A 24,841-nucleotide genomic window follows, 5' to 3' on the forward strand; every position below is an offset into this window, starting at 1 on the left:
CCGCCGCAAAGCGGGATGGTCTTGCAGCGGCGGTAGCAACCAGGTCGTATCCACCAGCAACGGCTCAACCTCTCTGACTGCTGAAGATAGGCGCGGTACAAGGGAGTAGACAGGAGCAAGGTCGGACGTAGCAGAAGGTCAGGGCAGGCAGCAAGGATCGTAGTCAGGGGCAACGGCAGGAGGTCTGGAACACAGGCTAGGAACACACAAGGGAACGCTTTCACTGGCACAATGGCAACAAGATCCGGCGAGGGAGTGCAGGGGAAGTGAGGTATAAGTAGGGAGTGCACAGGTGATAACACTGATTAGGCCTGCTGTGCCAATCAGTGGCGCAGTGGCCCTTTAAATTGCAGAGACCCGGCGCGCGCGCGCCCTATGGAGCGGGGCCGCGTGCGCCGGGACAAGACAGACGGGGAACGGGTCAGGTACGGGAGCCGGGATGCGCATCGCGAGCGGGCGCCTCCCACGTCGCAAATCGCATCCCGGCTGGGAGTGATATTGCAGCGCACCTGGTCAGCAGGTCTGACCGGGGCGCTGCGAATGAGAGGATGCTGCGAGCGCTCCGGGGAGGAGCGGGGACCCGGAGCGCTCGGCGTAACAGTGGTTAGCGGTGTCAGTGGCCGTAGCTGTGTATCAGGAGAATATATATACATATATATATATAAATATACACACACAAACAAAAAGTTGTACAATAACAAAAAGAGTTCACTCGCACTCACCGGTCCTGTGGTAGTCCGTGTTTCAGATATTTCCGTAGTGCTGGGAGACAACTGGATGAGTGTGCTCAGAGGCTAACAGCCGTTTTCGCGCACAGCTGTGCGAACTCTTTTTGTTATTGTACAACTTTTTGTTTGTGTGTGTGTGTGTGTATGTATATATATAAATATATTCTCCTGATACACATATATATATATATATATATATGTGTGTGTATCTCCTGATACATTATAAATATATAAAATATATATATATAACCTCCTGATGCATTATAAATATATATAATTTTTTTATTTTTTATTGCCTCTTGCATGAAAGTGTTGGTTGTTGACATTTGCTTTATTATTGCTGTCTTTAATGTAATGGTACTATTCCATGTTGCTCAAGCATATTCCTGTTGTGCATTGTTTATATGTGATTGCATAGTGTTGTGTACCATTGTGCTGAGACAGTGAGTAGGGGAGCACAATTGCTTGCATTAGCTCATTGCACTACATTGAGGAATGTTTTAGTTGGTGGAGAGGAAGGAAGTCGTGCTTTGGCCCACCCCCTTTTTTTTTTTTCTTGGGAGAGGGAGAGAAATTTAATCTAGCTAAGTTTAGTGCAGACTCTCCTAGGGCTAGGATGGAGTGAATTTGGTCTAGCTTGGAGTGAGGAGCACCTGATCTACCTCTTTCCGTTAGTCCTTAAAGGGGTACTCCGAGGAAAAACTGTATAACTGCAGTACCATAGTCTAAGATCAGACAGTTTGCAGCCAATGCTGGGCTAAGGATGAAGTGTCATCTTAAATTAACTGGTGCCACAAAGTTAAACAGATTTGTAAATGACTTCTATTCAAAAATCTTAATCCTTCCAGTACTTATCTGCTGAATGCTCCAGAGGAAGTTCTTTTCCTTTAGAATTTTTCTGTCTGACCACAGTGCTCTCTGCTGACACCTCCATTTTAGGAACTGTCCAGAGCAGGAGAAAATCCCCATAGTAAACCTCTCCTGCTGTTGACAGTTCCTGAGACAGAGGTGTCAGCAGAGAGCACTGTGGTCAGACAGAAAAGTAATACAAAAAGAAAAGAATTTCTTCAGCTGTTAAGTACTGGAAAGATCAAGATTTTTAAATCGAAGTAATTTACAAATCTGTTTAACTTTCTGGCACGAGTTAATAAAAAATATATATATATTTTTCACCGGAGTACCCCTTTAATGTGTGGAACCCCCCCCAAGCTGACACTTAATCCTAAACCAAGCAATAGGCTGCAAACTGTGTGATCTTGGACTATGTTTTCTACAGTTTTTTTAAGGATGTTTGAACCTGGCACTAAGTTATGCTGCCTACGGTTCCCGTTAACCATGAACCTGCTAAATCAACTCTGACCACTAGATGGCATTGCAGTTTCCTTTTTATGTTTGTCCAACAGGACAGGATTTGCACAATATAGAGTTCTTAATGTTTTTTACGGTCATTTTTATAAACTTTTGACAAGTTGTCCAGACATATCAGAAGTTAATTGCTCCGGGTCTAGACCCACTGCGATCGTGGGTAGTCGCTGGCTGCTCCATAAACTATAATGGTGTGCATGAGTTGGATCGGTCAGCTGCTGGGGAGAAAAGTTTTTCTTCACCCAGCTATAACTCTCAATAGCAGTGGGTCTCTGGACTGAGACCTGGAATGATCTGACATGTTCTCCAGAGTTTGTAAAATAAGTTTAGGAGTTTGTAAAATAATAGTAATATTTGCTCATGCATTATTTGTACTATCTATGTTATAAATTATGATTAATAGAGAGAGACTGAGAGTCTCTCTACCCCATTCCCCTGAAGCTGCTGCATTAAAGCTTTCACTCCTCTTAGCTGGTTCCTGATGACAACTCCCCTGGTCAACCAATCACTGGGCACAGTGGTCTTCCCTTTCAGTTAGTGGCTGAGCAGGGCAGTTTCAATTGGTATAATGTGTGGTAATGAGTGTGATGCAGGGCAGATGGAATTACCCAAGGGGCAGATGGCATTAACCTCTCTTGACGCCAGGGTGTGTTTATCCTTAATACCACTCGAAGGTATACCGCGGGATCCTGGGCTAAGCACGGGGGCAATAAGGACTCTGACACCAAATTACGGAACAAGGGTAGCTTTACTGAGTTAGACACGTGGAATAGTCTATACAGCTTAGCCAGGCCCACGGAGGTGACCAGTGACTTTAGAGGCAATCGCTGGCTGTCGTATATCTGGAATTTTCCAAAGCATTTGATACGGTTCCACATAAAAGGTTGGTGCATAAAATGAGAAGAACTGGGCTGGGGGAGAATGTGGGTGAGTAACTGGCTCAGTGATAGGAAACAGAGGGTGGTTATTAATGGTACTTATTCTTATTGGGTTATTATTACTAGTGGGGTACCACAGGGGTCCGTCTTGGTTCCTGTTATATTTAATATATTAATGACCTTGAAGAGGGGTTGAATAGTAAAGTAGCAATCTTTGCAGATGATACTAAACTCTGTAAAGCGGTAAACACAATAGAGGACAGTGCACTGTTACAAATGGATCTGGATAGGTTGGAGGTTTGGGCTGGGAAGTGGCAGAAGAGGTTCAACACTGATAAATGTAAGGTAATGCACATGGGCAGGAAAAAATCTAGGCTGGGATTATGGAATAAATGGGAGCACACTTGGGACGACTGAGGTGGAAAAGGACTTAGGAGTCTTAGCTAACAGTAAATTTAGCTGTAGTGACCAGTGTCGTTCAGCTGCTGCCAAATAAAATCATGGGGTGCATCAATAACGGCATAGATGCCCATGACAAGGAAATAATTCTACCGCTGTACAAATCACTAGTCAGACCACACATAGAATACTGTACAGTACTGGGCACCAGTGTACAAGAAAGCTATAGTGGAGCTGGAGAGGGTTCAAAGACGGGCAACTAGAGTAATACGGGGAATGGGAGGACTACAGTACCCAGAAAGATTATCAGAATTGGGGTTATTTAGTTTAGATTAAAAAGGCTTTGGGGAGACCTAATAACTATGTATAAATATATCAGGGGACCGTACAGAGATCTGTCCCATGACCTATTTATACCCAGGACAGTATCTATAACAAGGGGCCATCCTCTACGTTTAGAGGAAAGAAGGTTTCTACACCAGCACAGATGGGGGTTCTTTACTGTAAGAGCAGTGAGACTATGGAACTCTGCCAGAGGAGATGAACTCTGTAAAAGAGTTCAAAAAGGGGACTGGATGCATTTTTGGAGAATAACCTCACTGGTTATGTATACTAGATTTATAGGGACAGAACGTTGGTCCAGGAATTTATTCTGACTGCCATATTTGGAGTTCGGAAGGATTTTTTTTATCCCTAGTATGAGTTTTTTTTGCCTTCCTCTGCATCAAATCAGTAGGGACTCATTAGGGTTATAGGTTGAACTTGATGGACTCTGGTCTTTTTTCAACCTCATGAACTATCTTATCCCCTATCCAAAGTGTCTGATCGTGATGGGTCCAACCGCTGGGACCACCTGTGATCTCCTGCCCAGCACATCTCTCCATGATCTCCGCTCAGTGCATGGATCGGTGGCCAACACACCCCTCCATGTATCTCTATGGGAGAGTGTTTGGGTATCTCCAGCTCTCCCATAAAGATACATGGAGGGGCATGTTGGCCACCATTTTGTGCAGTGGTTGACAGTAATCCGCGCATGGAGCAGAGATCTCTCTGTGCACAGAGACTGGGTGTCCAGGGCAGGAGATCTCAGTGGTCCCAGCGGTCAGACCCCCCTCAATCATACTTTGTTGCATAACATCTTATCTTACAATAAGGAACTAAGTAACCTTTTTATAGAGACAAGGCAAGAGTTATCTAAACCTGTGCAGAGGAAAAGTTGACCATAGCAACCAATCAGATCGCTTTTTATTTTCAAAATGAAAGAAGCGAGTTGATTAGTTGCTATGGGCACCTAGCCAACTTTTCCTTTACACAGGTTTTGATAAATCTCCCCCATAGTCTGTAACTTAAGAAGTAAGCTAATTTTATTTATTTTTTTCCTTTTTTGTCACATTCCTGTATGAGGGATTGACTTGAGTGGAATAAATTTCTTTGCCACCATTCTGGGGTTCATACAACCTGCTCTTTAAAGTGTTTACATAACATGTGTGCATTTGCGAGATATTGTTTTACTGAATCAGTAGACCAATCTCACCATGGCTGATTAATAATTCCTCCACCCCCCCCCCCCCCCAACCTTCCAGAGTTATTTTGATTAGCTGTTTTTACTGTAGAGGAGATTTTAGGGGACAATCATCCAGTCCCCACACTCAATAAGTGATCATTAGATGTGCCACAAAAATGTATATCTTCTATTGCCAATTTTATGCTACAGAACCTCAAAAACAAAATAGATGACAAAAGAAAATCTATCTATATAATTATTATTATTATTTTGTAGAACTTTTTTTTTTATTTTTATTTTTTTTAATACCGATCTTTCTTGTGTGTGTCTTTTCCCTACAGTATTCTTGGAACACTGGCTGCTTGTTACCTGACTGTGGCGATCATTGTGAAGTATTATCTGACGGAGCATAATGTATTCCACAAGAGAGAATATTCCTCTAAGTGAGTATGCGGGTGAGGATCTGCTATGGTTTGGCATTTCCTCCTTGTCCAAGCTTTGCCAACAAATCAAATATGCAACTCCCTTTCAAGACTTATTGCTCTGAAAGGGAGACTGGCCAAAACAGACCCTCAGAACAGGTATTTAGAGCGGGCATTCTAAAAGACAAAAAGACAAAAAACACCCTTTTTACTACCATTCTATGGGCTGCACGATTGTTTAAAAAAAAATAAAAAATAATAATAATAATAATAATAATTAAATGATTTGTGCTTCAAGGATTTTCAATTCCCTTCTATGTAAAGGCTGCCAGAAGATTGGTTTATTTCCATTCAAGTGGTTGTCTCTCCTATACTCGGCATCGACATTAGTATTTACTAGAAGTAATCTACTGGACTATTGACTTAATAATCTATCTACAGCAGAAGCTACATCCATTCCGATTTTAAAAGCAGAATCGGTATGGGTTAAAAATAAACCCCATAAGAGCATTTTAATACCTGTAATATATGAACATTTTAATAATGGATTGTAACTCTTAAATCGTCAGATAATCTATTCCCATATGTCAACTAAGATTAAAATTCAGAGGTTCAAAGTCCTTCTACTTTATTCAGCACATGTTCTTACGTTTGAAATCCATATGGACTGTAAAATGCATCAATTTACTGATCTCTACCCCCCCCCACCCTGCAATAAACAATAAAAAAACAAGAGCGCTCCCTGGTGTGACACCTTCGAGGTATGAGAATAAGACAAGTGAGCCAATGGCCAACTCACCTAAAATTGTTGTGCAAAATACCAGCACAACTCGCATAAAAGCTTAGTCAAGTAAGGCTGCTGCACCTTCCTCCACACGCTCCAAGCAGGAACAATAGATTCCAAAACCACACTCCACGGAGGATCACAGGGCACGGCCAATGAGGTAGTCCAATGGATATTTAAAAGCGTTTTATTAAAACGTACTACGCATTACAAAACCGGTCCGGTTTCTTCTTCAGGTACAAAAAAGAAACCAGACCGGTTTCGTAAAGTGTAGCACGTTTTAATATATCGCTTTTAAATATCCATTGGACTACCTCTTTGGCAGTGCCCTGTGATCCTCCGTGGAGTGTGGTGTGGTTTTGGACTCTATGGGCTTGCAGTGGCAGAGCAAAGGTCCTGGTGGCTACTACCTCACTAGAGAAGAATGCAGCAAGAAATGTACATAAACAGCCATTATGTACAAGAGGCACATATGCTTGGTGGTTACATAAACATATTCACAAAGTTCAACAAACATGGCTGCTCTATGAAGACTTGTCCACAAATGATCCCACATGCACTAATCATCTTCTACCTATAGGACTCCCAATTTTGGTCCCTACTACCTCCTGAGAGCAGCATAGCGTACAAGAGTTCCCCAGCACCATTCTGCATATGTACACTGGCCCAGATATATCCATCTGCTTAAAGAAACTGTTTGGTTTTGTCCATAACAACCAATCGCAGCTCAGCTTTCACTTTACCACAGCTTAAGATATGAAAGCTGAGCTGTGATTGGTTGCAACACCAGACTGTTTTGGCTTCAGGCAGATTATATTACGTTGGCCTACATCAAGTACAGGTCATAGAGCTAGTGTAGTGTTGCCTCTCTGTGATTTATTTGGTCACATAAGGCTATTCTTACAAAGAATGTCATAAGAAATCTCTATGGGGGACATTTATCAATGTTTATGTATTCCTTTTTTTAGTACTTTTTTATTTCCTTTTTTTTTGCTTATGTGTGACTTATTTATCAACTGCTTTCAGCCTGTTGATAATTTTCTTTCACGTAAGCAATTTTTTCTTTTTTACTTTGGTAGTAGCTTTTTCTGCTCCATGTTTGAGCTGGAGTAAATTTAGTCAATTTTTGACCTTGTTGCGGCCTTTTTAAAAAAAAAAAAATTAAATTTTTTTTTTGCGCAGTTGCGACTGTAGCAGTTAATAAATTCCAGACTATCCGTAATCCATTTTAAAATTATTACTACGTAGTTAAGTTTTGGAAAACTTGCTTTTCTCGCTTTTCAGTCAAAATGTCGCACGAAAAATCGCGTAGTCGCAGGTGCGACATTTGTGCAAAATTTTTAGTAAAAAAAAGTTAACTAAATCTCTTGATAAATGTCTCATGATGAATGGGATCCTCTAGTCATATAGACAAAGGACATCTGCAGCGAATTTGTTTGGTCACGGGGGGGGTCCGACGCTAGGACCCCCCCCCCCCCATCCCCGCGATCTCACAAATGGGGCACCACATTGCCGCTCTGTGAGTGGCTAATGCGCGTAGCGTCTACCTACGGTACACCCCTCCCCATACAGTTCTATGGAAGAGGCAGGGAGCCGTGGCCCCGTACAGGAGATCGGGGGGGGGGGAGCATTTGGACCCCCCCCCAATCAAACACATATCCCCTATCCTAAATGTTAATTCACTACATATGGCCTTTTAAGAACTCAGAAATAATTTTTTTCACTTGAGTTTTGACTCGTGTCCCTACTCCCTTTCAAGCTATCTGCCTTCAGTTTTCCAAGGTCACTTTTTTTTTAATGATTATTGTTATCTCTAAACAACCATGATCTCCAGTACCCTCCCTTCTTTCTTCTGCACACTAGACTTTTCTTAATTGCCACTTTCTTTAAATATCACTAGCTATGACTTGTGTCTGCGTTTACAGTGACCCCTAACAGCTGTAGGACCCCCGTGCTGTTCTAGAAGTTCCATTCTGGTATTCTCTGGCATGGTGTAAATTACTGTAATAATCATCAGGCGTCTGCTTAGTCATGATTGGGGTTACCCTATAATTTAGACAAAATAAAATATGAAAATGAAATATAAAGGGTAAATTGCTTTAGAACTTTGTTTTTGCTCTTTTTCAGTGCATCTTCTTTGGCTTCAATGTTTAGTGTGATTCCCACAATCTGCTTTGGATTTCAGGTAAAAAAGTGGAATGAAATCATTAAACGTTTTGTCTCTAAACTGGATACTCCAGAAAAGTGTTAGGCTATGTTCACACAGCAGAATTCCACGGAACTATTCAGCAGAAATCCCGATTCCGCTCAGAAATGCATTGCTGTCTAGAAGATGGCGCATTTCTTCATTGTCCTTGCACGTGCCGGAAACCGTGTAAACATTAGAATTCTAATTTATTGATTTCTTGCATTGAAAGGGTCACATATGCAGATTTTTTTCCCAAGCGCATTCATCAATTAGTTTGTACGGCTGGTACTTTATGCACGTTCTAGGGAAGGTCTCTTGTGTTTTAGCTTCGTTAACGAGATGTAAGACTATAGAAGAAAAATAATGGGGGAGATTTATGAAGGACCTCAGTAGCAGCTTTAATTTCTTCGAGTGTGCTTGAAAGCTATGCTGTGATTGGTTGCTATGGGCAACAGTGATTTTTTTTCCTTTTAAGGGGGGGAGGGGGGTTTGGACAGACAAAAAAAATAAAATAAATAAATACATTTTCACCTTTAAAGCGGAACTCTGGTGGAAACAAAAAAAACAAAAAAAAAAAGATTTCAAATCAACTGGTGTCAGAAAGCTAAACAGATTTGTAAATTACTTCTATTTAAAAATTATTAACCCTTCCAGTACTTATCAGCTGCTGTATACCACAGACATACTACAAAGAAATTTGTGAAGATCTTGCCAGTTTGACCACAGTACTCTCTGTGTCACGAACTGTCCAAAGCAGGAGAGGTTTGCTATGGGGATTTGAAACCCTTCCTGCTTGGACAGTAGTTGACACAGAGAGTACTGCTGGGTCAAACTGGCAAAGATCTTCACAACTTTCCTCTTGTAGTATGTCTGTGGTATACAGCAGCTGATAAGTACTGGAAGGGGTTATTATTTTTTTTAATAGAAGTCATTTACAAATCTGTTTAGACTTTCTGCACCAGTTGATTTGAAAAACATTTGTTTTCCACTTGTTTTCACCGGAGTTTCCCCTTTAAAGAAAACATGACAAGGTGAAATCCTCAAATACTGTTTCCAACAAATCCTCTTACAAAATAGATTAAAAAAAATGACAAATTAAACGACCCTCATGTTTTCTTGCAAGTTCCAATATCCAATATTCCTCTCGTTGTTGTAGGATCCTTTTTAATCTCCAATTGCAGAGACCATATATAGCTGCTGGTGTAGGATCAATAGTCACACTATTCCAAGATTATCCTCTCTGACTCTGTCTATAAAGGTCTTCCCTTATCCTCTAGTCTTACTACCCCAACTGTACAAAATTAGAAAAAAGGGTGTCCCTTAAGAAAATTGGGATGTGCAGCAAAAAATATGTATAAGCCTAGATTTTAAAATAATTTTTTTCCATGTCCTGACTAATTTCCCTGTGTACATTTCACGGTTCATCCCAGGACCAAACTGTGTGAACGTGGAGTGATTTTCCCACAACAACCAATCACAGCTCAGCTTTCATTTTACCAGAGCTTGTTAGCTGAGCTGTGATTGGGTGCTGTAGGAAAATCACGTTTTTTTTTTCTCTCTCACGGTTTTTGATAAATTTATCATAAAATTGTGATTTTTTTTTTTTCCCCACAGCTGCCAATCATAGTTCTGGTAAAGTGAATGCTGAGCTGTGATTGGTTGTTGTGGGAAAATCACTCCACTTTTTCTTTCAGAGTCTGAAAAATCTGGGCCTGTGACTTTTGGGTGGTGGATGTCTCAAATAAATGGTTGCATCCACTAAGTGGCTCACATAAGTATATGTAAGCTAGGTGCAGCCAAAAAAAAAAAAACCCCAAAACCCCAAAACCCCCCCCCCCCCCCCCCAAAAAATAAAAAAAATAAAAAAATAAACAATAGTGATGCAATAGACTCTAAACCCCACCTTTTAAATACAAGAGTCCTATGATAAACATACGGAACCCCTTCCTTAACAAGAATCAACCCATAATCTATTGTCTAGAGCTCAGAAGTGTCTCTGATCACAAAGGTTGGGGGCTCTTATAGCATCCCCCCCCACAAGACACCAGCTGTGTCAGGTAGATAGCATAATCTTATGTTTTAGCCATTTTGTAATAGTGAGTTTTTAGTCTAAAAAAAAAAAAAAAAAATTATATAATTTTTTTTAATTTTTTATAATTTGCTTCCCCATGTCCTTCTTAGTGCTACTGGGGTCAAGGTTCAGACAGAATTGGTCTGTGTACAGTCATGACAAAAGTCTTGAGACTGATAGAAATTTTGATGTTTCTGTGTAAGGGTGTGTTCACACTGGAACGCAGGCTGAATCTCCGCTTGCAGAATTCAGCGAGCGGAGATTCAGCCTGGTAGCCGCCGCAATCGGCGGTAGGACCCCGCGGCAATGTACCGTCTCCATTGACGTCTATGCAGTGCTCGCGGAATTCCGCACAAAGAATGAACATGTTCGTTCTCTGTATGGAACAATTTCAGCGGCGTAATTTTCCACTGCTGAAATTGCTCAGCGTGAACGGGTCTTGCAGAAACCCATTCACACTGATTCAAAAGTTCACCACGCATAATTTTGCTAGCGAAATTCCGCCCGTGGACGCACCCTTACACTGAAGTACGATGTAAGAATTTTATACGTTTTTTATTTTATTTTATTTTTTACTTTTATTGACAAATGAAGTTTATGCAAAGACTCAAACTGTTACACAAACGCTAGTGTTTAGGGCATAATGTAGCTTCCAGTCACCATTCTTCCCCGCAAGCCCCCAAGTGATGTTCTGTAATTCTGTTCCTGTCTTCCAGTGCCATGAAGCTTGTATAACAATCTATAGCAGTATGAAGAACAAATGTCTATCAAACTGGGTTGTGGTGTCTGTGTTGTCCATGTTGTTCTGCCTGCTCATTTACTCTCTAACAGGTAAAGAAATAAGCCTGATATTGTGAGTGCAGAAACTACTATGTAATTGTAGTGGTTACAAGCATGTCCAGCAATATTTAAAGAAGTAGTGCTCTGCAAAAAAACGGATCCCCTTTCTGCAGGATAGGGGATAAGTTTTAGATGGCGATGGTCCGAGCACTAAGGCTCCGCGCGATCTCCTGTATGGAGCCCCGACTCTCCCCTGTAACAGCCTGTCATAACCTCTGCCCGAAGCAGGGGCCGCCTCGCCCCCTCCATATATCAGCTATCGTCCGCTCTCCCATAGAGATATATGTAGGGGGCAGTGGCGGCCCCCCCGCTTCGGGCAGGGGTCATAACTCACCGCTCCAGGGAAGAGCCGGGGCTACATACAAGACCAACCCCCCCCCCGCTATCGAAAACTTATCCCCTAAAAGTTTATTTTTTTTTGCGTGATACTACTCCTTTAATTATATATAAATATTTTATCTTTATGTCAAAGGGGTACGATTTCTCCTCGAGAACTCCATAACTGTGGAGATTCATAGGCCATTAGCACTTCTCTTGGATCCCTGGGAACACTACACATCTACAGACAGTTGTTTTGGGGTGTTTGCCCTAATCCGTACAGCGCAGGGTGTTCTGGCTTAGCTGGTGAGATGCCTGTCACGGTAGGTTAAAAGGGGAAAGATTTCTCCTGTACTGAGGGGCAACACCCTGAAGCAGCTGCTGCAGATGGTTACTCTTTCTTTCTGGACAGATTTGTCATAAGTTCCTAATCAGTTTCTAAAACTCTGTATTTGGAGTAAAAAAACTGATGTTTAGGAAAAGGTAATCTGATGGAGCTGCTTTACATATTCCCTCTATATACACACAAAGGATAGAGCTTTAAACTGGAAAATTTGTCATTTGCAATAATGGGTCTAGGTTATTTTGAGAAATCTCATTCGTCACTACTTGTCTAACATACAGCTCCGGGCACTATTTTGAAAAGTCTCCCCTTAAAAAGGATGACCACCATGAATTGCCGTGTCGCTTATGAACGCATCCTATTACGTTTCTCTTCTCACCTGATCTGTAACATGCACTAAAAGATATGGAGCAGTCATATGTACCTGGTCCATAGCATCCGCAGTATAGTGTGCTTGTATCTGCCAGTACAAATAAGGGATTTCATAGACACAGTTCCCATATACGTTCTTCAGGCACGGGAAGCACAATTTATGATGACCTCTTACGTGAGTTAGGGACATAATTTTTAACATTTTCAGACAAATGGCAATTGCATTAAAACACCCCTAGGGAATAAGCCATCCTTATTCTGGTAAGGCAGTGATCTATTGTGTACAATAACCTGCAATAGGTACTAATATTTTACTATATCACTATCACAGCACTTGATGTGTTTTGTCTCCCTTCCTCCACCTCCAGGAGTCTACGGATTCCTTACATTTGGGGAAAATGTAGCAGCTGACATCCTGATGTCCTATCCGGGGAACGATGCCGTTGTCATAGTAGCCAGATTGCTGTTTGCTATCTCCATTATCACCATCTACCCAATCATACTTCTACTTGGAAGGTAAGCATTTGTATCACAATTTGTTACCAGAGTCCCTAGAGAGGTAGGTTATATACCTGGTCAATTTTTTTTTTTTTTTTCTTTCCGTCAAAATTATTCCCTGTGACATTTGTAGTTTTCCTGATTGAGTTGAACTATTAAGCTACAGATGTAATCTAATGCAATATCTACTACCGTATATACTCGAGTATAAGCCGAGGCTCCTAATTTCACTCCAAAAACCCAGGAAAAGTTATTGACTCGAGTATAAGCCTACGGTGGGAAATAAATCGTTCCCCCCCCCCCCCTCGTCATCATCCAGATCCCCCGTCATTAACACCCCCATCATCATCCCCCCCCCCTTCATCATCACCGTCTGTTAATCCCTTCTCAGTGGTCTTCAACCTGCGGACATTCAGATGTTGCAAAACTACAACTCCCAGCATGCCCGGACAGCCATCGGCTGTCCGGGCATGCTGGGAGTTGTAGTTTTGAAACATCTGGAGGTCCACAAGTTGAAGACCACTGCGGCCTTCGTCATCATCCAGACCCCCCTTTTGTTTTCTACTTGCCTCGCCTCGGTGGGAAGGAAGGATGAGCATGTCCGGGCCATCTATGCTGCAGGGACCATCCGGTGGGGAGGGCTAGTCGTTCTGGGCTGTCCATCTTCACCGGGAGGCCCTCTTCTCCGCTCCGGCCCCAGAGTAGTGACATTGCCTTGACCACGACGCGCGCGTCACGTCCCTGCGTCAATGCAGCGTCCCTAGTCCGGGGCCAGAGCGGAGAAGAGGGCCTCCCGGTGAAGATGGACAGCCCAGAACGACTAGCCCTCCCCACCGGACGGTCCCTGCAGCATAGATGGCCCGGACCAGCTCCCCCTTCCTTCCCACCGAGGGGAGGCGAGTAGAAAACAAAAGCGGGGTCTGGATGATGACGAAGGCCGCAGTGGTCTTGCGGACCTCCAGATGTTTCAAAACTACAACTCCCAGCATGCCCGGACAGCCGATGGCTGTCCGGGCATGCTGGGAGTTGTAGTTTTGCAACATCTGGAGGTCTGCAGGTTGAAGACCACTGAGAAGGGATTGACAGGCCAGAAAGGTTTTTTTTTGTTCGCTTGAGTATAAGCCGAATGGGGCGTTTTCAGCACGAAAAATCGTGCTGAAAAACTCTGCTTATACTCGAGTATATACGGTAATTGTATACAATCTTGTGGACTGTAGCTGTTACTTAATAGTTAAAAAAAAAAAAAATCTGCACAGCTTCAAAAAAGTCAGTTTAGCCCTGGCCTTTATTTTAGGGGAAAAATAAAATAAGTTTGTAAACCAGACAGCCAGATATTTAGCTTTCTGTCTGACTAAAGCAGTGTTTCCCAACCAAGGTGCCTCCAGCTGTTGCAAAACTACAACTCCCAGCATGCCTAGAGTTGTAGTATACTGGTTGGGTATTGCCTAGAGCTGAAGGTAGACTGGTTGGGAAACACTAGACTAAAGAATAAAACCTCATGTAATCAAAAAGCATTATTTACTAATCTACTTGACTTTCTATATAGATTTAATTGGATTAATATTGTAAAATGGTGGCTAAATGGAAAAACCAAATTTCTCTGCTATTCCCATCCCCAGGTCTGTTCTTCAGGAAGCTTGGTTGGACCACAAGTACATGACTGCATATGTAACCGCTTCCTATGAACGGTTTGTGCGGGTCACACTGACTGTACTCTGGATTCTGGTTACTTTAGTCATTGCTTTGTTTGTTCCTGACATCAGCGAGATCATCTCCGTAATTGGAGGAATCAGCGCTTTCTTCATCTTTATCTTCCCAGGTAAGCCTTATCTGCCTTGTTATTTTAAACTGTCTTCAAAAAAACAACAACAAAAAACTTTTGAAATGTCAACCTTTATTTGGTCAGTACGTGGGTAGTGAGATCCCCAATGATCCCTAGAAGGAGTAGGGAGAAGTACTCAGATAAGGGCTTCTCCCTCAATCTTTCTCCTTCCCGCAGAAGGCTGGCTCCATAGACTTTCTATAGACAGGGAGAGAGGTGCTTAGGTGCTTCGCCCAACTTGTTCTTGAGATTGGTGGGGTTCTGGGTGCTGAGACCACCACTGATCAAAGCTTTTGACATGTCTGTATGACATATTAAAAGATAAATAAATAAATAAATATATATTATTATTATACAAAAAGGCAATGTAAGATGTTTTATTGGCACCAGCACACCACATGGTTTGGCTCTGAGACAGCATAAAGCAGGGTTTACGTGTAATGTTTGGGTCAGTTTTTTTTATTTTCATTTTTTTAATGCCAAAAACAGGAGTGGGACCCACACAGAAAAACTATAATGGATAGGTTTGAACCTGTGTGTTTTTAGAACCACTCCTGGTTTTTGCTATACTGACCGATGTAAACCTAGCATTCGACTTATGGTGGTGCAATTCTCTTTATTAATATGTTGCCAAATAAATGGACCTGTATAATGTAATACTTGTCAATGCAACTGACATATTTTGTATGCAAAACAATGCAAAAACCCCTCCACCTTTTTAGGCCCCTTTCCCACTGACCTGCCTCTTCTGAGAACGCTCGTCAGGTGTGTGTGTGTGTGTGTGTATATATATATATATATATATATATATATATATATATATATATATATATATATATATATATATATATATATATATATATCTCTAACGGACCCCATAATAGTAAATGGGATCTGTCAGGACCAGTTTCTCCTCGTTTAGCCCCATCAAAAAGAATGCCCGTTAAGGCAAAAAAAATAAATATATATATAAATATAAATAAATATATATATATATATATATATATATATATATATATATATATATATATATATATATTTTTTTTTTTTTTTTTTTTTTTTGCCTTAACGGGCATTCTTTTTGATGGGGCTAAACAAGAAGAAACTGGTCCTGACAGATCCCATTTACTATTATGGGGTCCGTTAGGCATTTTTTAAGAGAGTAGCGGGAGGAAAAAATGTTGCATGATGTATTTTTCCTCCTCCTATACTCCCCGGTAGAAGTCATGCTGCCATGTCCGAACGGCAATGTGAAAGAAGCCTAAGATTTAATGCAATCAGAAAGCTACATAAATCATAACCTAAACATTCTGGAGCTAGGAGAAGCATTTTCAGGGGAAAAACTTTGTGTACATGATTTTTTTTATTTTTTTTACCTCATCGACAGGGCTGTGTCTGATTTGTGCTATGGAAACCGAAGTAATGGAGAAGAGGAAAAAGTGAGTGATCTATGTTATACTGTTTATACATGGGGCATTACGCTACAGTATATATAGACTTAAAGTGCACTATGCCAATATAGCAGTCTAATATGCCTGAAGAGCAAATGAATAAAGTACTAAAACCAAGATTTAATACCGGTCCTGCAATCCAGGAGAACCTATGGCATAGTTTGACTTACCTAAAATCAGATTGTTGAACACAAAAAGAAACCATTTGATATTACTGTATTTTCTACTCAGGAATAAAGTAGACAGAATATTAATGAACAGTGTGAAAAAAATATGAAAAGTGGTGGAATTCTATACCCCGCCCCAAACAAATGTATAAAAAGGGGTAACCAATCAAATGATATGTACCCTAAAATGGTGCTAATAAACTCTACTACTTATCCAGGAAAAACAGTCTATTATTAGTCCTTGAAAGTAGTTCTATAATAAAGTTATAGCTCTTCAAATGCATAAGTAATGATGACAATTAGATGAGCGAACTTACAGTAAATTTGATTCGTCACAAACTTCTCGGCTCGGCAGTTAATGACTTATCCTGCATAAATGAGTTCAGCTTTCAGGTGCTCCTGTGGGCTGGAAAAGGTGGATACAGTCCTAGGAGACTCTTTCCTAGGAATGTATCCACCTTTTCCAGCCCACCGGAGCACCTGAAGGCTGAACTAATTTATGCAGGATAAGTCATCAACTGCCGAGCCGAGAAGTTCGTGACGAATCGAATTTACTGTAAGTTCGCTCATCTCTAATGACTATTAAAAAAACACCCCATCTGAAGAGCCTTCAATGGCTGGTCTCTTCATCCTTAAAGGGGTACTCTGCCCTAAGACATCTTATCCCCTAATCCAATGGAACTCTGGGTGCAGGGAGATCGCGCCCCAGCAGCCAGACCCCCATGATCTCCCTGCTGCACCCGGCGTTCGTTTAGAGTGCCGGGTGCAGCGCCGGAGGCTTGTCACTTCACGGTCATGCCCCGCTGGTCACATCACGGCCACGTCCCCTCAATGCAAGCCTATGGGAGGGGGTGTGATGTCATCCGGCACGGAGCGAAGTTTGCTCAGTGCACTGGATGTCTGGATGTCCTTTGGATAGTGGATAAGATGTCTAGGGGCAGAGTACCCCTTTAATTGCAGAGTTCTCTATGGTAATGTTTAAGATGAAGAGTGTAATCGCATTCTGTCAACAATTCCTGTTATTGCAGCGCTAGATACTAAACTCTAGAAAGAGAATAAGGGGTCTTTTCATTAACGGATAAATTCATTCCCACCTATATAACCCCTGTTGACCATTTGCATATTAAATGGTAATGTACATAACCTCATGACCAATATATAAAGTTCATGGTTTATCATGTCTGGTCCGATGTGTCTCCTGCTTGCAGATCTTGTCTCGTCGCCTGGGGGATCATCTCTGTTGTCTGTGGAGCCTTTGTATTTGGGCAGAGCACCACTATAGCCGTTATGGAACTCCTGCACAAGTTCTGAGATGTGGCAGCTGAAAGCTGATGTTTTTGTCAAAAAAGTATATATTTTATTTAAACTTTTATATCCCTTTTAAAATATTAAACCATTTGATTTCCAGAAATCTTTTGTTGTGGTTTTTATGCAGCGACAATCCTTATCTATCCAAAACCTGTAAATTCATAGTTTGTGGGTGTATTTTGGATTTAAAGGTATACTCCACCCCTAGACATTTTATCCCCTATTCAAAGGATAGGAGATAAGATGTCTAGGGACCCCTGCAATCTCTGTGCAGCACCTGGCATTCATTTAGAACGCTGGGTGCGGGGGTCGTGATGTCACGCCACGCCGCCTCAATGCAAGTCTATGGGAGGGGGCGTGGCAGCCGCCACGCCCCCTCCCATAGACTTGCATTGAGGCGGCGTGGCGTGACCTCACGAGGGGGCATGGCCGTGACGTCACTACCCTCGTTCCAAGCATTCGTAACAAAATGTTCAGAACGCTGGGGCAGCGGAGTACCCCTTTTAATGTTAGTCATAGTGTAGTATAAGTATAAGCTACCCTAGTGACCTCTTTAAAGCATGAAAAATGACATATGACACGTTAACCCTTAAGCTTAAACCTTCTACCGCATCAATAACTCCTTCCACATACATCCACATACATTTACTTATGCAAATTCTTGTATTGACTCAATAACGTTCTGCTTGACTAAATGAAGCCTTTGCCCAATAAAGAATCAATTTACATATAAGATCTTAAAGTGAGTCTGCATCACTTATCATCATTGATTTTAGGAGCAATATTGTGTGCTATTCAGGGGTATTAATATTATAAGAAAAGTGCTGCTGCACAGCATGTCTCTACTTTGTGGCTGCACTTCTCCTTCTGCAGCGTCAGTCACCCAGCCCCTACAATCTCTCCACTTCCTCTGCTTGGGCTTCTCTTATTCCCTGCACAAGGGAGGAATGTTCTATACACTGCAGCATGAAGATCATCCCCACCAATGCTGAGGAACCCTGAAGACTTCCCTGCTATTCTGCTCCATTGTGCATTTCTTTTGTTGATTATAGTTCCTATATGGTTTTGTTATAGTGAGGTCTGCAGTGCCTTAGTCAAAGACTGCATAATATTGTATGTATACGTGTATATAATTTTTTTAAGTAGATTATGCTAACACAGAAAGTGCCTCAGTGCGCCACTATTTACTACTAGGTTATGATGGAACTCTTAGTATGCCAGTGTTGCCCGACTTATTTATTACTAGATTATGTGGTGTTTTAGGGTAGGGTTATGTGCTGTATTTTGCTGAGTATTTTCCTACCCATTGAAGTAAATGGGTAGCAACATCAGCTGCAGAACATACACTGCAAAACATGGCACGTGCGACCCTACAGAGTGTGTATTACTAGGCACACTATAAAGTTGTTCTGTTAAAAGATCCGTTCTAAACATCCGTTAGAATGTTTATGGGATTTTTTTGATTATCCGTTATGACCCGTTAACATCCGTTATTCATGATGGGCTATATTTGTGATTGGAAGAAATAACGATACATGCACTAATTTTTCTTCCGTCACAAGAAACTGGTAAATTAACAGCCATTATTTATAACATTTGAAGTCTATGGCTGACGGATGAGCCTTTATGTCATCCATTTGCACCTGGTTTATAATATCCGTTATTATTTTTGAGCATGCTCAGAAGAGGTGACATCAGCAGACTCCTGCAGTGCAGAGGGACTACTACTACTCCCATTATGGAACAGACTTGTTTCCATGATGGGAGTAGTAATTCCCCGGCTGCGGGAGTCTGTCGGTGGCTGGGGAGGATACATTAGTGTCTGTACTACTAACACTATGATGGAACAGTCTGTTCCATGATGGGGGTTGTAGTACAGGGGCTGAGGGATTGATCGCACCGGGTTTCACTACTGAGACCCGATGCGATCAGAAGTTGTTAAGCAGGGGAGCGGGCGGCATGGTCTGCAACCCTGCGATGTATCGTGTGTTTTTACTTTAATTTTAAGCTCCCCGTGGGGATCCCTGACTGTCCAGCACCAAGGAGCCATTCAGGGCTCTCAGCAGGGTTTTTAAAATGAACATTGCGAGTCGCAGCAGGGGCCATATGTATATTAAAAGCGCTGTGGGGGGTATATGCCCCCCCCCGCAGCGCATTTATAATATGCCCCCCCGCGCAGCGCATTTAGAAATATATACCCCCCCGCTGGCGCATTTATAATGTGCCAGCGCACTTGTCATATTATGCCACGCATCGCTATATGTGAAAAGTATTTCTATCGGCATCGCATCGGGCCAGCAGCCGGCCGGCCCGATGATGATGCAATACTTTTCATACCTAGTGCTGCAGGGGTGTATATATATATATATATATATATATATATATATATATATATATATATATATATATATATATGCATATATGCACTTGGGGGGGGGGCAGACATATAGATTTATCTGGCTAGATATATCGGCTCATTTTAAAAACCCTGCGGAGAGCCCTGAATGGCTCCTCGGCACCGACCATTCAAGGCTCCCCACAGGGGATTTAAAAATGAAAGTAAAAACACACGATACGTCGCAGGGTTGCAGACCATGCCAACAGCTCCCCTGCTTTTAATAACTTCTGATCGCATGGGGTCACAGAATTGAGACCCGGTGCGATCAATCCCTCAGCCCCTGTACTACAACCCCCATCATGGAACAGACTGTTCCATGATAGTGTTAGTAGTACAGACACTAATGTATCCTCCCCAGCCACCAACAGACTCCCGCAGCCGGGGAATTACTACTCCCATCATGGAAACAAGTCTGTTCCATGATGGGAGTAGTAGTAGTCCCTCAGCACTGCAGGAGTCTGTAGGCAGAGGTATTAAAATGGCCATACATGAGGGATGTTATAACGGGTCTTAACGGATGAATATGCCCGTTATTTTGACGGACATTATTCAGCCGTTAGCATCCGTTATTTTAGCCGTTTTTATAAATTGGATTTTACACAGAAAATGGATGTTTAATAACAGATGAATACTCAGTGTGAAAGGAGCCTTACACTTTGACTTGTTTTAATTTTTTATTGAAAGCGGTTTTTCAGAATGCTGGGTTTAGACAGACTATATCATGAGGCTCCCAGCAATCTTACTATGACTTATGATATGTTGTCACTTTGCTGGATTGAAAACTGGCTTAAGGACCATACCCAGAGAGTGGTGGTCAATGATTCGTACTCTGGTCCCCGGTTATTAGTGGTGTACCCCAAGGTTCAATACCGGGTCCGCTCTTGTTTAATTAATGATCTAGGGGATGGGAATAACAGCTCTGTCTCTATCTTTGCAGATGACACCAAGCTTTGTAGCACGGTACAGTCTATAGAGGATGTGTATAAGTTACAAGATGACTTGGATAGACTAAGTGTCTGGGCATCCACTTGGCAAATGAGGTTCAATTTGGATAAATGTAAAGTTATGCATCTGGGTACTAAAAATCCACATGCAACGTATGTATTTGGGGGGGGTTAAACTGGCAGAGTCACTGGTAGAGAAGGATCTGGGTGTACTTGAAGATCATAGACTATAGAATAGCATGCAATGTCAGGCAGCTGCTACTAGGGCCAGCAGGATATTGTCATGTATCAAGGGATGGGGACATAATACTACCCCTTTATAAAACAATGGTGCGGTCTCACTTGGAATATGCTGTTCAGTTTTGAGCACCAGTTCATAAAAGGGATGTTATGGTGCTGGAAAGGGTGCAGAGACGTGTGACTAAACTATTAGGAACAATTAAAATAATTACATTTGTTTAATCTTGAGAAGAGACTTTTAAGGGGGGAGGATATTATCAACGTATATAAATGTGTGGTAGCCCATTATGGGAGTTGTTGCCCTGTACTCTTGCTGCCCTGTCAGGCAGCCTCCCTTCTGTGTCCCCTGGGCCTCCTTGAACTTGTCCCCCCCCCCCCCCCCCCTGTAGATATGTTTTGCTGTGCATTGTGATATATAATGTGTTGTTACTTTAAGAAATGTACCATGTGATTGTTACCCATTAGGTATCAGTGACCAGGTGATCCCAGGGGTGACCTATGGGCTCCCTGTTAGTCTCCCCCATATAAGCCCTGGGTGGAGCTTGCTCGCTCTCTTAGTTCCTGAGTCTTTGCTCGGGTCAAGTTGAGTCCTAGAGTGTGTGTGTGTGTGTGTGTGTATCCAGAGTCATTGGAGGCCTCAACTCCAGTTGGCAGCCACAGTCCATTGCACGTAAGCTACAGTCCTAGCTTTGTCAGTCATCAGTCAAGTCAAGTCAGTCCCTGTCAGCGTGGCCTGCATTAAATTTTACAGTCCTACTTCAAGTCCCAGCAAGCCCTTAAGGTCACTGGTCACCTCCTTGGGCCCTGGCTGAACTGTATAGACTTTACCATCTGTCTACCCTCAGTAAAGCTACTGTTGTCCGTAACTTTGCGTCAGAATCATTATTGCCCCTGTGCCTAGCCCAGGATTCATACCGTCGGGTGGTATTGAGGATAAACCACACCCTGGCATCACAAACACGGGGTTAATGTCATCTGCCCCTAGGGTAATTCCATCTGCCCTGCATCACACCGTTACACAAATTGCCCATACAAAAAATATGGGGGAAAACCTTTCAGGTTAAATCCCCGCAAAGGACAATGGGGCACTCCCTCCATCTGGAGAAGAAAATGTTTAGTCTCAAGGGACGACATTCCTTCTTTACCATAAGGACTGTGACTTTATGGAACAGTCTACCTCAGGAACTGGTCACAGCAGGAACAGTTGAAAGTTTCAAAACAGGGTTAGATACATTCCTAGAACAAAATAACATTAATGCTTATGCAGAAATATAAAATCACATCCCTTCCCCTTCATCCAACCATACCCCTTCCCTTCAATCCCTTGGTTGAACTTGATGTATGTATGCCATTTTTCAACCATACTACGTAATAGCATTATTATAATATGAATTACATTTAAATATTCAAGTTACCTATAACCCTAATGTGTGGATCCCGAGTAAAGCAGAAAAAAAAATCCTTTTATAAGGCACATTTATTGTCTTATATAAGTGGGAAATAACGATGCATAAATCAGTTTTGTATCAAGTGTCCTTAGTATCATTCTCTTTGGGGAAAACCTTTCATGATTCCATCACAAGTGGCCCTGAAACGCGTCAACTATTTTTAAAGGAAGAGCAATAATTTTGCTAAGCCTGACTAACTGGTTTACACTAAAATGACCGAATCCAAAGTAGTGTCAATACTTTTATTGGGTATGATCTTGGCTGTACACATCCTGTCAAAGAATTCCTTTGGAATGACATTTTCTAACAAGTTGCATTTGACTATTAAAACCCATACGAATAGAGATCAGTTTACAGCATTATAGAATATCTAACATAACATTGGGGGAGGAAAAAACAATCCACATTCCTGCATATTTATCATTCTGGGAAAAATAGAACTTTATTATTAAGCACAAGCTGCTAGGTTAGCTCTCGAAGTCTAGCCATACATCACTGGATGACTCCAACGGAACCAGAGAGAAGAACACGGCCCCCACAAATGGTACATCCTGAAGTAAAAACACCAATAAATCTACCAAAACAGTGTATACCTTCCAATAATAGAGACCAGCATTGTACAGAATTAATATTTTCAGCTGGCTCGCTTGTATTTCTGTTATTTTCTACGCTATGATTTCCGCTGGAAGGCAATACTATCTACAAGACAGGTAATGTACAAATGCAAGAGGTTTGATCATGCACGCACAAGAGAGGATATCAGGGCTATGGACCTAGTTTATCAGCCACCAGATATTCCCTAGGTTCTCTTGTTTCTTAAAGGTCCTATACTTATGTTAAATACATGTTTAGAGGCATTTCAGAAGTAGGATATCGGTTCTAGGAGGGTTTCCCTTTTTCACAAGCAAATACATTCCCCACTATGTGGATTTAACAGACAGCACTTGGAACAAAGTCATCAGAAGGAGACGCATCTCGACTACAAGGCTCCTGGTGAGACAGAGACACAATGGTCAGAGAGCCAATGATGCCACAGCCTGGACTCTGGTCAACTTCACGAGTGGTACAGTCAATCTCGACCAAGGGTGCACCAAGCAGCTGGAAAGAAGGAACAAAATCATCATTAAGTGGAATGTTCCAGAATGTCCTGTTCTACAGCTTGTGGGCAACTCTGGGCTGTATATGTTTGCATTGCACTAGAGGCCCTTACTAATAAATGGCCCTGTAGAAAAATAAAGTTGGTGATTTAACACATATACAGGTCATACAACTATATGCTTTAAGCACTGATAGAAACAAATACAAAAAAAATGTCTCCTTGGAGAGCTGTCCCCTTTACACCAACACTGGCTGATTGGAATCTTAAAGAGAGCAGGTTGTGCCTACAGGGTCTTTAGAAGTATATATATATATAGGGTTAAAAATAGAGTACTTGTAAAGGGTGATCTACCACAAAATTGACCAGGTATCTATCTAGTATGAATTTTTTTATTTAGAAAGATTGTTATTTCGACTTTATTTTGCAATATAAGAGTATGTTCACACTGAGTAATTAGCGCAGAATTCCATGCACTGAATTGTGCGTCGGCATTTAGCGGTGTGAACTCCTAACATTAGTGTTAATGGTTCTTCTGCGGACCCGTTCCCCCTGCGGAATTTCAGCGGTGGACAATTCCGCCGCTGAAATTGATCCGTGCAAAGAAGGAACATGTTCATTCTTTGCGCGGTAGTCCGCGAGCACTGTATAGGCGCCAATGGTGATGGCGCAGTGCCGCCCAGTCCTTCCGACGAAAGGGGAGATTTATCAAAACCTGTGTGCAGAGGAAAGGTTGCCCAGTTGCCCATAGCAACCAATTAGATCGCTTCTTTGGTTCTGATTGGGTGCAATCTGATTGGTTGCTATGGGCAACTAAGCAACTTTTCCTCTGCACAGGTTTTGACAAATCTCCCCCGAAGTGTTTAGGCGGCCGCCAGATGGAATCTCTGCTCACGGAATTCAGCAAGCGGAGATTCTGTTCACATTACTCAATGTGAACATAGCCTAACGCAATATGTGAACTTGGCCAAAAGAAGAATTGACTTTTTGTACACAGCATGAGCAGTCCTATTCTGAGGGTCAGTAATACATCTAGTCAGTTCTTTAAAGTCTACTTTCTTGCTCTCCCAATGGCATAACCCCAGAAACACTTAACAGTTCTCTAAGGGGGTGCACAAAAAAATTCACTGCTTCTACAATGGCTGCTGAAACTAAATGATGGAGAAGAACAGGAGGACAGCAGAGGAGAAGCACGAATGCCAGGGTGCTGTGGATAGCAGCATACCACTATATGGGAGTACAGAAGGGGCCTAACTA

The 24,841-nt window shown here is 42.0% G+C and overlaps 2 protein-coding genes across 6 annotated transcripts in view; one reads left to right on the plus strand and one right to left on the minus strand.

Moving 5' to 3' along the window:
- Positions 1-17,555, plus strand: part of SLC38A8 (solute carrier family 38 member 8) — a 34,864-nt gene extending 17,309 nt beyond the window's left edge. For all 4 annotated transcript variants that reach the window (XM_056528407.1, XM_056528409.1, XM_056528410.1 and 1 more), the window contains 7 exons: positions 5,216-5,317; positions 8,208-8,265; positions 11,056-11,170; positions 12,581-12,728; positions 14,330-14,529; positions 15,920-15,971; positions 17,359-17,555. In XM_056528407.1, coding sequence (XP_056384382.1) covers positions 5,216-5,317; positions 8,208-8,265; positions 11,056-11,170; positions 12,581-12,728; positions 14,330-14,529; positions 15,920-15,971; positions 17,359-17,461 — 778 coding nt within the window. In that variant the 3' untranslated portion in view covers positions 17,462-17,555. The remainder of the gene's footprint in view (positions 1-5,215; positions 5,318-8,207; positions 8,266-11,055; positions 11,171-12,580; positions 12,729-14,329; positions 14,530-15,919; positions 15,972-17,358) is intronic.
- A 5,161-nt stretch (positions 17,556-22,716) lies between these two features.
- Positions 22,717-24,841, minus strand: part of NECAB2 (N-terminal EF-hand calcium binding protein 2) — a 223,908-nt gene continuing 221,783 nt past the window's right edge. For both annotated transcript variants that reach the window (XM_056526414.1, XM_056526415.1), the window contains one exon: positions 22,717-23,586. In XM_056526414.1, coding sequence (XP_056382389.1) covers positions 23,558-23,586 — 29 coding nt within the window. In that variant the 3' untranslated portion in view covers positions 22,717-23,557. The remainder of the gene's footprint in view (positions 23,587-24,841) is intronic.

This window comes from Hyla sarda, chromosome 6 (genome assembly GCF_029499605.1).
Source record: "Hyla sarda isolate aHylSar1 chromosome 6, aHylSar1.hap1, whole genome shotgun sequence".
Lineage (NCBI taxonomy): Eukaryota > Metazoa > Chordata > Amphibia > Anura > Hylidae > Hyla > Hyla sarda.